Here is a 13,159-nt window from a genome sequence, read left to right as displayed (position 1 = left end):
ACTACTGCTTAATGTATATACGCTCGTAGCGATGATTGACAGGACTGAAGGATTAGGCTCCTCCCGAACCTACGTTTGGAACTACGTTTAATTTTTATTTTTTTTTTTAATTTTGATCAACAGGTAATAAAGTAATAATGAGGTAATCAAAGGCATCAATGGCAGTGATCTGGACTGAACTTTATTACAATCTGTAAAACAAAGTGATTATACAAAAACAATTTATATTTATTTTCAGGTCCCTTCCAATCAAAGAGGTGGTTTTGTTGAGTCTGTTCAGGATCCCAAAAGGTAGCTGTTTGTAATGCCTGCTCAAACAATATAGTAATGCATACATTGGTAAAACTGAACATTTGCATTGGGTATAGGATAAGGTATACTGTAGCATACTATGGCTAATGATATGCTACGGTTAGATGCAGAGCAGTTAGCTTTTAAACTGGAAAAAAAAAAAAAAAAAATCCATCTATAAATAATTCTGTAAGTCTCAGTCTAATGACACTGAAGTATTTAAAACATCAATAATCATTAAGTAATGACCAACTGTAATCAAAAGACTTTTATTTGGGAAGATACACAAAAAAAGTCAAGATATCTAAACATTGTTCCTAACTGGTTTCGCTTAGGGGACCAGATTTGAGAACCACAGATCTAAAAAGCATTGTATGGATGATAAGCCCTTCACTCGGGACCCTGGACCACTGGCTTGATTAAATCCAAAGCCATCCTTTTCTACAACAACACAATGGAAAATAAAAAGCACACCATGTGTTACACAGCTATATTCAAAAGTTCAGACTGGAAAAGGGGCAGGTTACTATTACAACAAGTAAAAAGAAACACTGAAAAAACGCCAAAGCCTCTGAATGCTACTTTCTAGGAGGGGGAGGAAGGGGTGGTGGTGGTGAGGCAAATGGGTATGGCCCAGGACCCATGAACCCCATGATAGGCTGTGGTGGAGGAGGGAACTGCTGTGCCATGAGTGGTTGTGGACCTGGCCCAGGCTGAGGAGGAGCTGGTGGAGGTGCTCCAAACAGACCTTGGGGAGGGCCAGCCTGATCTTGCCCTACTGCACCCCCACCACCGCCCCCACCTGGATGTGAGCCTGCCCCTCTGGACCCATACTGCCCCCCCTCCTCCGCCCCCACAGCTCTGGTATTGGTCACCACCTCCACTGTTGTAGGAGGGTCCTGAGTTGTAGTTGTTTCGTCCATCCCTGCTTCGGTCTCTGTAAGAAGAAGAGGACATGCGGTCGTCACGGCTGCTCCCACCTGACCTTCCATCACGGCTTAAGTTGTTGCTGCGGCCGCCCTTGTTGCTTCCGGTTACAGTGCGCATACGGCGATCGCATTCATCCTGGTACATCAGGTTGGGGTTATTTGAGCCTGAGTTGTTCCCACGATAACGCATCCTTCCACCTACGGAAGTAGACAGTGGAAGTCCAGGGCTTAGGCTAGTGTTAAGAAATTTTGAAAATGTACAAAAAAAACGTACCTCCAAAAGATGTCCGACTAGCCTGGAACTGTAGTTTTTCCAATCAAAGGACATAATACAAACTGAAATATTCGTGCCCAACTATAGTTCATTTTAAAACTCTCACCTCCACCTCCCCCGCGGCCTGTGTCCACCAGCTGCAGTAGTTTAGGGTTAATGGCCTGTCTAGCCTCTTCAAGAACCCGGACCAGATCACGAGCCTGCCGAAGGTTCCCAGGTGTGAAGAAGGTATAGGCTGTTCCTTTGTTGGTGCTGCGGGCTGTCCGCCCAATGCGATGAACGTAATCCTCTGAAGAGTTTGGATAGTCATAGTTGATGACAAATTTGACATCCTCCACGTCTTCACGGGGCCAAGGCAAAGAAATTTGCGGAGGAAGAAAAAACATAAGTTATAAAGTGAGGTAGACAGAAGGAATGGACCATTGCCTAGTTCACTGCGATAGCAGCTGTGGTATTATTCAGTCAACCGGGTTTGGGATCTCATCTCTTTAAGAGCTCTGAATAGGCTTTCAATTCTAAAGTTATCCAGTGACTTGAATACACTTTAAAATGTTTGAAAGAGTATTTCTGTATCAGCAGTCAAACATATATAGATCTTAAATGTATAATAAATAGTGATGCACCAAAATTACTATTTGTTTTTTCTTACTAAAACACAAAAGTTTTCATTTAGCCAAATACTGAAGAATAATATTCAATAATCACTGCAAACTGCTTTAATAAGCAAGACTCAAATAAAACCTTACTTGCATATAAACACACAAATTGCACATAAGTCTGGTTTCTTAGGTTTTTAATGGTACTAGGGATGGGCAATATCTTATCCTTTGCGAAATACTGGTAAAAATGTTTCCCCACGTTAAGAATTAGTCTTTCCGCAACAATAACGATAAGGTAGCAGGTGTGCGATACAGTTTTGCATGTGTATGAGCCTGTTTACAAACTTGTTGTCCAACAAAGATATAATTTATTGACATGCTTTTTCTCTAAATTAACTTCATAACATAGTCAAGTGTTTGAAATAACCTTTTGCAATCAGACGTGGCTTCATATCACAGACTGAGGAAGAAATCATACTATTTTTATTATAAAAGCTATGTCGATTAGCAATGCCATATAAATATACTTTAATTCTTATAAAAATACCCAAGATTGCTTGAAGAACACAGACAAATCATATATTGTAGCAATCGTATGTTTATTGTCAAGTTTCCCCAGTTAAAGTCTACATTTTTTTCAGCTACAGCGATAATTGGATTAGAGATTTCCAGGAGCATTGTCAGTACTTTTCTAACGAGCTAAGGACATTGAAAGGCTTTCCTGTAAATGTAAGTTACTTTGTAACAGCCAATCCAGAATTTGAGGGAAAAAAAGTATTGTAAGCTAGTTGAAACAGTGAATGAGTAATTACATAAGACATGACACATTTCAGTAAGCTGTTTCTTTAACATAACTCCTGTTGGTCACATTTATTCTATGCTATAACTAGTAGTAAACAGGAAGAGATGACTGGGACTGGGACTGCTGCTTGAACTAAGATGGCTATCTGTCACTATCTGTATGGCTACAGCAATCTGTCACACCACATTTACTTTCATTTTAAAATTGCCTTGAATCTTTAATTTCATTTTAAATTTGACAAAATCTTGCTTCATATTAAAAGTAACAAAGCTTCTGTGAATATTGGATAGTAGGCAAATGAAGTTCGGTAAAGTTTTGATGATGCATTAACTTAAATTTCATCAAAATGAAGATTGATTAAAAACTCCAAAAAACAAACAAACAAACAAACAAACAAACAAACAATATTTTCAACCTAGCCCTAGCAACCACACAGCTCACCTGTACATGTTGTAGCTTATCTATGTTGTGCACACAGTAGACAATTACAGTCAAGTTGCGCCATCGAGGAAGTGCTAGTTAAATGTCACCGTTTTGGTCGATGATTTTGGGCCTCCAAAAATATTTTTGGTTGCTAAAATATTGGTGCATCACTATAATATTAATCATTCAGAAAATGGTCTGCCTTAACTTAGACAGAGTCTCACTAGCTGTTTTTTTTTATTTTAATTTAGAAACTCTCTGTGGTTAAGAGCATGTCTTTGCTGTGACTTAATGACTTGAAGTCCACTTTAGTCTTGTTTAAAATTATCATCCAGGCAAAGGAGGGGGATGCTTTTGGACATGACAGTGAGCTTTTGAAGAACTGACAAGCCACAGTCCTGCTCGAATCTGATCCAAACTTTTTCCTCAACAGCTGCAGCTGTTTATTCCAGCTGCTTGATAAAGGCTACACAGGAGAATCACTTGCCTTACTTTTTTACTTTGGTTTTAGAACCTTTGGTTTTGTTTCTCCAAATGTACTGCAAAGTAGTTCTTTTTCTAAGGTGATCCTTGACACAATTTGACAAACCATGCGATTTAGGACTTACGTTCATCAGCAGCAAACCACACCAAAGTTCACATGAACCTTTCCAAAGTTTGGAAAAGACTGTTCACATCATCCAAATAAGCAGCATACTAACATGAGAGACAAAAATCTGTCTTTAGTCAGCTAGTGAGACACTGCCTTAAGCAGACAAACACTATAGATTAAAATAAATGACAAAACTTTAGACTTTGAGGATTTGTTACTTACCTATTCCACAGATAAACAGCTTATCTAATCTCAAGTATTACATTAACTATCAATAAATTAACAATATGTTAAGAGTTCGTTAAACAAGAAATGTCAGGAGTTTGTTAAACAAGGGTGAAACCTTTTTTTTTCCTCTGGACACACAACATCTTAAAAGTCTGTTTCTCATTACAGTTCAAACGGGGCTCTAACAACACTGCTATTGACCCTAAAAGAAAACAGTCTCCTTTTAAAAATGATAATGAAATATAATACTATTTTAGATATCTAAATAAAATGCAATTTGCTAAATATAGTCATATACAGTACAATAATGATCTATTATACCATGGCACTCACCACACACGTTTAAACATACTTAAAGGACATTTGCCACACTATGGAAACAGTTCTCATGAACAGGGCAGTGACTAGGGCATGATCAGGTACTTACCCTAGGTTAGGTTACTCTTGGCTGGGATCAGTCCTGGGTCCCGTGGAGCGGCCCAAGAGGAAGAGGTTAATGTGGGCTCACGCGCTGAGCTGCCCCCCCTTCACCCTCGGCCCTGTCCCAGCAACGCCAGGCGGGAGCAGAACCGGCTCTGCCCCAGTTCTCTCTCTCTCGCTGGGTTGCAGGGCCTCCACAAACCGGACCGGACTGTATCCAGCACACTTAACTTTCTCTCTCCCTCTCTCTCAATCACTCCGTGGCCATTCGGCCCCAGATCTATCTTAGGGGCAGATTTTGGTGGAATCTAACAGAGCTCTGAGGGGCCATAGTATTCTTTAAGATTTTTTTAACGGCCAATCCAGAAATTAAGGTACAAAAAGAAATGTAAGATAGTTGATGCCACTAGCCCTTAAGACTACAGATAGACAGGGGAGCAGCTGAAGGAGTCTATCCATATCAAGACCTGTGCTAGTGTCTGATAGAGCTCTGGTTACATGGTAGAGGGAGGCCACTGTGTCAAATTAGCACAGCATGCCTGGGCTGCCAGTTAGGAAGTCAAAAATCCTGAAGGGGAAAAAGAACAATAATAGTGTAAGACCCTCTGGCATGTCCCAAACAAAACAAAATAGCAATTTCTAGTATCCGAGTTAACAATGACCTCACAAAGATATGAATGATTAAAAAAAAAGTTCACAAAATATATGTAAAAAAAAAAAAAAAAATCCTATAAAAATTCTGACCAACTGTATCCTGACCATGACTATTGATTTCCATCTTGCTAAATAACTGGACATGTGCACACATTTGTTCAGGAAGGAGACTGGCATTAGGACCCAGGGAAGAGGAGGGAAGGATAGCAGCTCCCCTAGATCCGTGCTAGGGTCAACAGCGAGCCGGTGAGCCCCACGTGCGTGAGGGTTTTTACATCAGTAACAAGAAACAGACAGCACAAGTTTAACATGTTTGGAACAGCTTGTGGTTGTGGAAACTGACAAAGTAGCCCTCCGGTCAGTCAGCGTCAGCCCAGAGTTATTTTTATAATTAAATGTGAACCTGACAATTCATAAATATATGTGTATATTGCTCAAAACAAGAGAAGGCTGGGAAGAAAAGCTAAGAGAGAAAAGGAGAGGGTGGAGAGAGGAGAGAAAGAAGAGTTGCTGAGGTAAAATTATCCAACCAAATGATCACGAAACATACTGTACGTGATGTTTTTCCAACTGTAAATGAAAGAAAGCATTAAGGTCCAAACCAAGAGAATGCAAAACAACAACAACAAGGCAAATTCAGGTGACTATTTCAAATGAAATCACAATGCATTAAAAACGTCTGTTCCTAATGTCTATTCTCTACACATTATGAAAAAAAAAAATCTTTTAAAATAGTAAACTAACGAAAGTTTGACAAATTATAAGCCCTAAGTACACTTCACTTGTCCGCATTCTGCACCATGTGGACAGTCTATGTGACTTAATGCGCAACTTGTGCGCAGACAACAGCCAATGTACAAGTGATTTGAGTGATTATAAAGCAAGTTCAGTAGTGGAATGCTTGCTTGCTTAACTGTGCATGAAATTAAGTACACCTGAGCCTTGAAGTACAGTATCGTTGTCACTCTGTTCATCATGCTGAAGCTATAAAAAAATAAAAGGGGTGTTCACACCGATAGCGATTAAATAACAGGATGTTGCTGAGTCTTTGTGGTTCTGTGAGTGTTCCTACTTGACTAATTCATCTACTTGACTACGCAACTGTATCACATCACAACTGATTTTTTTTTTAACCAGGATCACAGCTCATTTTTATGAAGTTCCACTCAACTTGTTGCATCACCAAAAGATTACTTTGGTGGAAACAGTCAATTTTGGCCATTGCAAGTAGTTTTCAGTGAGAACACCCCTTTACCTGCACAAAGGTATGTTTTAAATTCCCCCAATGTTCCCTCAGAGTGAGGCATGGACCATGTTTAATTTATATGTTACTGATATATTGTTGGGGTGTACTATTTATCATAGTACTTTAGTGATCATTAGGTGTCTGTGACAAATAAATACAACATTAATTTGAAGACACTCTTTGATTTCAGGGATGCAAACTCATAAGGGGTCAAAAACATGAGACAATTACATATCAGAGGACATGCTTGTATTGTGAAAGAATAAGCTTCAAACACACATTTCAATCAGTTTTTATGATCTCATGATTGTAAGGTTAAAGCTACTGGAGTAGAACCTTACAGCACTACAAGTGACCAATTTTGCTTGCAAAACAAAAAGATTAGCAGTTTGCATCCCTGTGTTTGCTTAACCAGTGTCTCTTTGTTGGCACAAAAGAGATGTCACCTAACATTCTAAAACTACAAATATTTGACTGTATCAGTGTCAGTGTTATAGTCGTCAACATGTTGTCCATATACTGTCTGAATTATTTAGTGGCTATCACAAAACCTTTCTGTATTTAAAAAAAAACCTAAAAAAAATCTGAAATGGTTCTGAAAATGGATCAGAACATACCCAGACCCCGTGAGGCAACGTCAGTAGCAATCAAAATTGGAGCTTTTCCACTGCGGAACTCTGGAAATAAAATGTGCAACACATTGAGAACAGGCAAACCAAATTCAAAGCCTTCTTTAATTAAATATGAAGCTTAAAACCTTTACCTGATAGTACCCAGTCCCTCTCTGGTTGGCTTTTGTCACCATGAATACACATTGCAGGCCACCTAGACATGACACACATTACATCAGCACATTATATGATTATTATTAAAATATGAGGGATAAAGATCTGTCTTACCCATCTCTTCGCATCCTTCGAGTAAGTTCATCACAACGTTTCTTTGTCTCAACAAAAATGATGGTTTTGTTCTCCTTTTCAGCCATGATTTCCTCCATAAGCTGAATCAGTCTTTAAGCACAACAAAATTTCTTTAAAACGTTTTAATCTTGATTTGTACAGACAAAGAAAGTAAACCAACACAAATCATAATACCTGAATAACTGAAAACTGTCATATCTAATACGTTATTAAAGAAATGACTGGTAAATCAGCTTACTTATTGTCTTTTTCATTCTCCATGCAGACATCCACTATCTGCAGGATGTTGTGGTTTGCGCTCAGTTCTAGAGCTCCTATATTGATCTGGACATAGTCATGGAGGAAATCTTCAGCCAGCTGACGCACTTCTTTAGGCCAGGTAGCACTCCACATGAGAGTCTGTCTGTCAGGCTGAAGGTAACAGGAATAGAAAAAAAAAAACTTAAATGATAGGGCTGTAAAATCGATTAATCGCTTCCAAAATAAAAGTATGTGTTACATACGTGTGAGCACTATGTATATTTATATGTATATATAAGTACACTCACGTAAATGTATACATTTAAGAAATATTAGTAAGCATGAGCAGACCGATCGGTGAATGGATACTTTGATGTCATCGGTCTGTGCAGCACCGCTTTAAGGGTGTTCAGCTTTATTGGGTGTTCAGGCAAGTTCTGTCACGAAATATGTCATTCAACTAGACCAATCAGGTTGTGAACGTATCACTACGCCTTTAGGTTCACTGTCAAAAATGCTAGTGTGAACGCTAAGCAGACCAGGACCTAATGTATTATTCTCTAACCAAGAATACTACAAGTGTGAAGAACACACCGTAAAACACTATTCTTAATGTGCATTATTAAATAAAATAAATTATTAACTCTAGAAGGATGTGTATGTAATGTTAACATCCATGTACTGTCAAATACTACACATCTTTCGAGTGAACACTGTACTTACTCTAATTTGGTCAACAATTTTGCGAATTTGGGGTTCAAATCCCATGTCCAACATGCGATCAGCCTCATCCAGCACTAGGTAGGTGCAACGGCGCAGGTTGGTTTTTCCTGCCTCCAGGAAATCGATCAGTCGGCCAGGTGTGGCAATGCAGATTTCAACACCTTTAGAAAGTCAAACAATGTTTATTGAAAAAAAGTCCTTACATATTGCTGCTAAATTAATCAGAAAATAATCACAGTTACTATTACACTTGTAAAAGAAGGTTGACAACCACAGCTCTATCCTAGTTTGCCCTACATCCCATTACACTTTGCACGTCATATGGGAGTAACTTCCATTGACATGTCGACAATCAGAGACTGCCAATGAACTTGTTTCAAGTTTTGCTTCATAATGCAATAATTTTCAAAATAAAAAATTCTAAAACAGGGTACAATAAGGTGATGTTATTCTCCTCACTCCTCTATCATTAAACATAAAAACTGAAAGGCAGACCAAGACTAACCCCAAGAGCTCAGATTAGTCTTTCTAAGGCAACATTACAGATGCTTTAAATATTACTGTAATATATTTAAGTCTATATTAGTGCATTCCAGTAAATTATTCATGGGATATCATTCATTAAATTGGAAAGGCAGACTAAGCACTTATTTTCCAGAAGGATAAAAATAGCACATGACTGAAAATCTACAACTCACTGGCCAGGGCAACTGTGTGCTATTTTTACTGGCAAAAGATTTAATTATGTACATTTATAGTCTGACAGTAAGTAAAAAACTGTTCTCAGAATAATCATGACTGTAATTTTGAGCAAAATAACCATGATTATAATTTCATCCATTATTATGCAGCCCTAAAGGATGATAATATCAAAATGCATTAACAACAGGTCTACTGTATTTTAGAAAAAAAAACACTTTTTTGATGAGTTGTAGATGTGGGTTATTTCCCATACCTCTTTCTAAATCTCTGATCTGTGGACCCTTAGGGGCTCCACCATACACACAGGTACTCTTGATCCGAGATGATTTGCCATAGTCATAAGCCACTTGCTGCACCTGCTGGGCTAATTCACGCGTCGGTGCCAACACAAGACACTAAACAGAGCAGAGAGCAGGGAAAAAAATGGCATAATTGAAGACTATTGACAGATGCTAACAAAGCACTATGTATTTATTTTGATCCCACAGTACATCAAAAAGCAACTGTACATTGTTCTGGTTCTTAATCAGTGCCTAATTATTAAGGTAAAAGTTGTACGGCAACTTACAATGGGCCCATCCCCTCTCTCCAGGTAGGGCTGATGGTTAATATGCACTATGGCAGGCAACAGATACTGTTGAGGATATTAAAATGAGTAAACATAAGATTACTTGGGATGGACAATTCCCAAGTATGTGCATTTTCTATGGCTGTAGGTTGTAGATGTGGGTCTCTTACAGCCAGTGTTTTTCCAGAGCCGGTCTGAGCGATGCCCACCATGTCCCTGCCACTGAGAGCCAAAGGAAAACCTTGAGCCTGGATAGCAGTGGGCTCCTTAAAGTTCTGCTGCAGCAGCACGTCCATCACATATTCTTAAACAAACACAGAAATATATCTTATATGCAGTCACTGCTCTGCAAGACCAGATTATTTCTTAGAAATGTTTTTAACATCAACTTTGGCCTATGACAGCTCTATAAAGCGGTAATAAAGCTCTAAACTAAACTAGTTGTGAGAACAAAGCAGTAGAAGTAATAAGGAAAACTGTCAAAAAAGCACAGTAGTTGTAGTTCAGGAAATAATATATAGGCATAGTTTTGACCAAATGCAGCGTAAATGCAACCTAAATGCAAATCTTTATTAGATTATGCTGGGTGCTGAATTTCTATTTGTACAGTTGAAATATGGTCAAGATAAGAAGGAATTAATCTGTACATTAAAGAAGATTGGAGTAACCACCTTTTCCCTGACTAATTTTCATTCCTATCTTTTATAATAATTCCAAAAGATAAAAACATAAAACTGGACATCAGTGAAGTGTTTAAAAATTAGCTGTACTGGTAGAAAATACTACGAGAAGAAGACATTTTATTAATAAGTGTGTTTTCATTACCAGGAAAATAAAAAACTTTCAACACACTCCCTGAAGAGAAAAAACCTGGTGTGTTTAGTGTAATTCACATGCGAATTAAACTCACGAGGGAACTGAGCTTGATGGAAGTTGGTGACAGGCTTTGGACAGCCGGATCCTCTGACAGTGATCTCTTTTTTCCGCCGATATTCTTCTACATCATACTATTGAATATAAAAGTATATATAAAAATCAAGGCAAAAAATAAAAACAAAATGGCATAACAGAAAAATTGACTAAAATGATTAACCAAAATAAAGTTAATACCATTATTGTTAGTATTTATTTTTTAACATATAATTAGGTTATTTATTACCTGACTCATGTGATGAACCTCTGGGTGTTCACTGTAGAAGTTCTTCTCAAACTTGGGCAGCTGGTCCAGGTCCCATTTCTTCTTCCTCAGACGATCTCCTGGATTCCCAAACTTCTTGGGTGGAGGTGGAGCAACTCGACTGGAACCAAAGCGAGGCCTGTGAAAGATTCATGGTTCTTAACTTTGAATCTTGCCAGTGATAAACATTGTTTACTAGACGTGTGTGGATAAGTAGCTAAATATGTTACTGGGACCAAATAATTAATTGCATAATATCTCCATAAAAACTGATAATTATAATAAGTGTTTTAATACACAAAAACAAACAAACATTAATTAAATAAAAATGCCCACCCTCTGTCTCGTCCTCGATCTCTGTCTCGGTCTCCATATGAGGAACTTCCTCGCATCTCCTTTACCTTGGTGTAAAGTAAAACTCCGGCAAAATAACTACTGTTTCCTCCAGAACGAAAGGAGTAACGCTGGTCCTACCTGGTTTGTGGAAAAGTGTATTTCTAAAATCGGTAAAGATGTAATATGTTTAATGAGGGTGTTTTAGACAAAATTGTGGCGCAGATTCTGCATGCAAATCCTTACAGCATGACTTTTACAAACTACAAAAAATACGCCAGGTTTGGGTTAGAAAATCAACATCTTCGTGCGTTCTCGGTTTAGTAAAATGTCGTCCACAACTAGGCAATTGGGCCCGCCCCGCTTAATGTCGTAGCATTTTGTACGTAGGGCTCTATACAGAGTACAGAAGCAACACAACGAAAACAGCGTAGTGTGGTGATGAATTCGCTTGAGGTCGTAAAACCGGAGGTTGAACTAAAACAATGATGAACCTAACGTAATCTCTCAATGAGTATCTGTTAATCTAATTGCGCAGTGGATGACTGGACGAATCTGTGCATTCGACGTTGTCTTTTAAATGCATATATAATAATGGCAAAACCGTTTTATAGCAGTCACAGCAAAAGATAAGACTGTGCTATTATCGCTCTTATCCTTTAACCACAAACGATTGTTATTGGTCAAAAGTCAACCGCGCGGAGAAAAGTAACAGTTACCATGTGAGAGCGACGTTCCGTTCATGTGTCCCAAACAAGTACAACGTTCCTGCACTCATGTGTTACAAAGAGGCAAAAATATTTAGACTGTATTAGATTAATCGAATAGACGCATCAGTTTGGTTTAATGAAATTATAATAAAAGGAAAACACAATTATGCAATTTTATGTGTTCCTACAAACGAGATACAAGAGACTATATCATGGCACTGTCTGTAAACTGATAACCACAATGACAAGGACTTAGTGGTCACCACCACACAAGAAAACATGGCTGACAAAAAAATAAAAAAAAATAAAAACATTTTCTAAAGTCTTTGCTCATTATCAGTATTGCCCTTTCTTATTATTATCTTTCTTTTCCTTACTCCTTTCTTTTTTACTTTTATCTCTAAATATTGTTGCAGCTACTAAAAATATAGTCATACTAACCTCTTAAAACAATTTAACTAAGATCACAATGTAATGTTATTAATTTATCTTTCTTTTTTTCTCTAGTTGGTCTCTTTATATATTTACCTCAACTTGTAGTAGATTCTTTTGTACTTTTTTTTGTTGTATGCATCTAAGGCAATACAAATATACAATTAAGTTCATATGTTACTTAAACCTAAACTTCGACTGACAGTTGCATATATTTCCCTTTTCCTCATAGGAGCTGTACTTGCATGGCTAGAAATAGCTAGGGCATTATGGATATACAGGGGCTCATGGGAAATTCCTGAGGGAACCCAGCCCATGGCATAGACCCTCCCCTAGGAATTTAGCTAAAAAAATGCAGCAGGATCCTGTCAGAACAGTGCCTCACAACAAGTTGACATAGACAGGAGGCATTTCTGTGTGGAGTTCACATGTTTTTCTTGTGTTAGTTTCGTCCATGTGCTTAATTTTCTACTTAATACAAAGACATTAAGGTAAACTAAATTGCCTGTAAATATGAATGTCAGTGTTAATGTGCTTTTGTCTGTGTTTGAGCCCCATGACTGGCAATTTGCCCAGGGTTTTTCTGGTCTGTGGCTCAAGATGCTGGGATAGGCTCCAACAACCCAGCGAGTCTACAGCGGATAAGTGAGAATGGATGGATGGATTCTGACAAAAGAGATTCTGTTTGAATGGAATGCCTCAGTATGCTGAATAAATATCTTTTGTTTGTAAACAACTTGTTACATAATAAATTGTCTGCTGGTTCGCTAATCTTTTTTTCTTCCAGAACAATATAATATAAAACAAAACCTACACAAACAGACCTTTTTTTAGAATCAGTTAAAAGCACTGCATTTTTAATAGCTTTATTTTTAGTACTGTTCATGATATCTCAC

The 13,159-nt window shown here is 38.0% G+C and overlaps 1 protein-coding gene across 1 annotated transcript; it reads right to left on the bottom strand.

Moving 5' to 3' along the window:
• Positions 1–155: 155 nt before the first annotated feature.
• ddx17 (DEAD-box helicase 17) lies at positions 156–11,495 on the bottom strand. Its single transcript, XM_051111686.1, is given in 14 exon segments — positions 156–1,139; positions 1,141–1,418; positions 1,601–1,834; positions 7,076–7,135; positions 7,222–7,283; positions 7,358–7,468; positions 7,617–7,789; positions 8,342–8,502; positions 9,297–9,438; positions 9,612–9,677; positions 9,782–9,915; positions 10,522–10,618; positions 10,771–10,927; positions 11,125–11,495. Coding segments are annotated over 14 exon segments (2,001 nt in total). The 5' UTR covers positions 11,181–11,495; the 3' UTR covers positions 156–869.
• Positions 11,496–13,159: the final 1,664 nt, after the last annotated feature.

The sequence above is a fragment of the Labeo rohita genome, chromosome 6 (genome assembly GCF_022985175.1).
Source record: "Labeo rohita strain BAU-BD-2019 chromosome 6, IGBB_LRoh.1.0, whole genome shotgun sequence".
NCBI classification, from domain to species: domain Eukaryota; kingdom Metazoa; phylum Chordata; class Actinopteri; order Cypriniformes; family Cyprinidae; genus Labeo; species Labeo rohita.
This window is presented reverse-complemented; position numbering and strand designations above follow the sequence as displayed.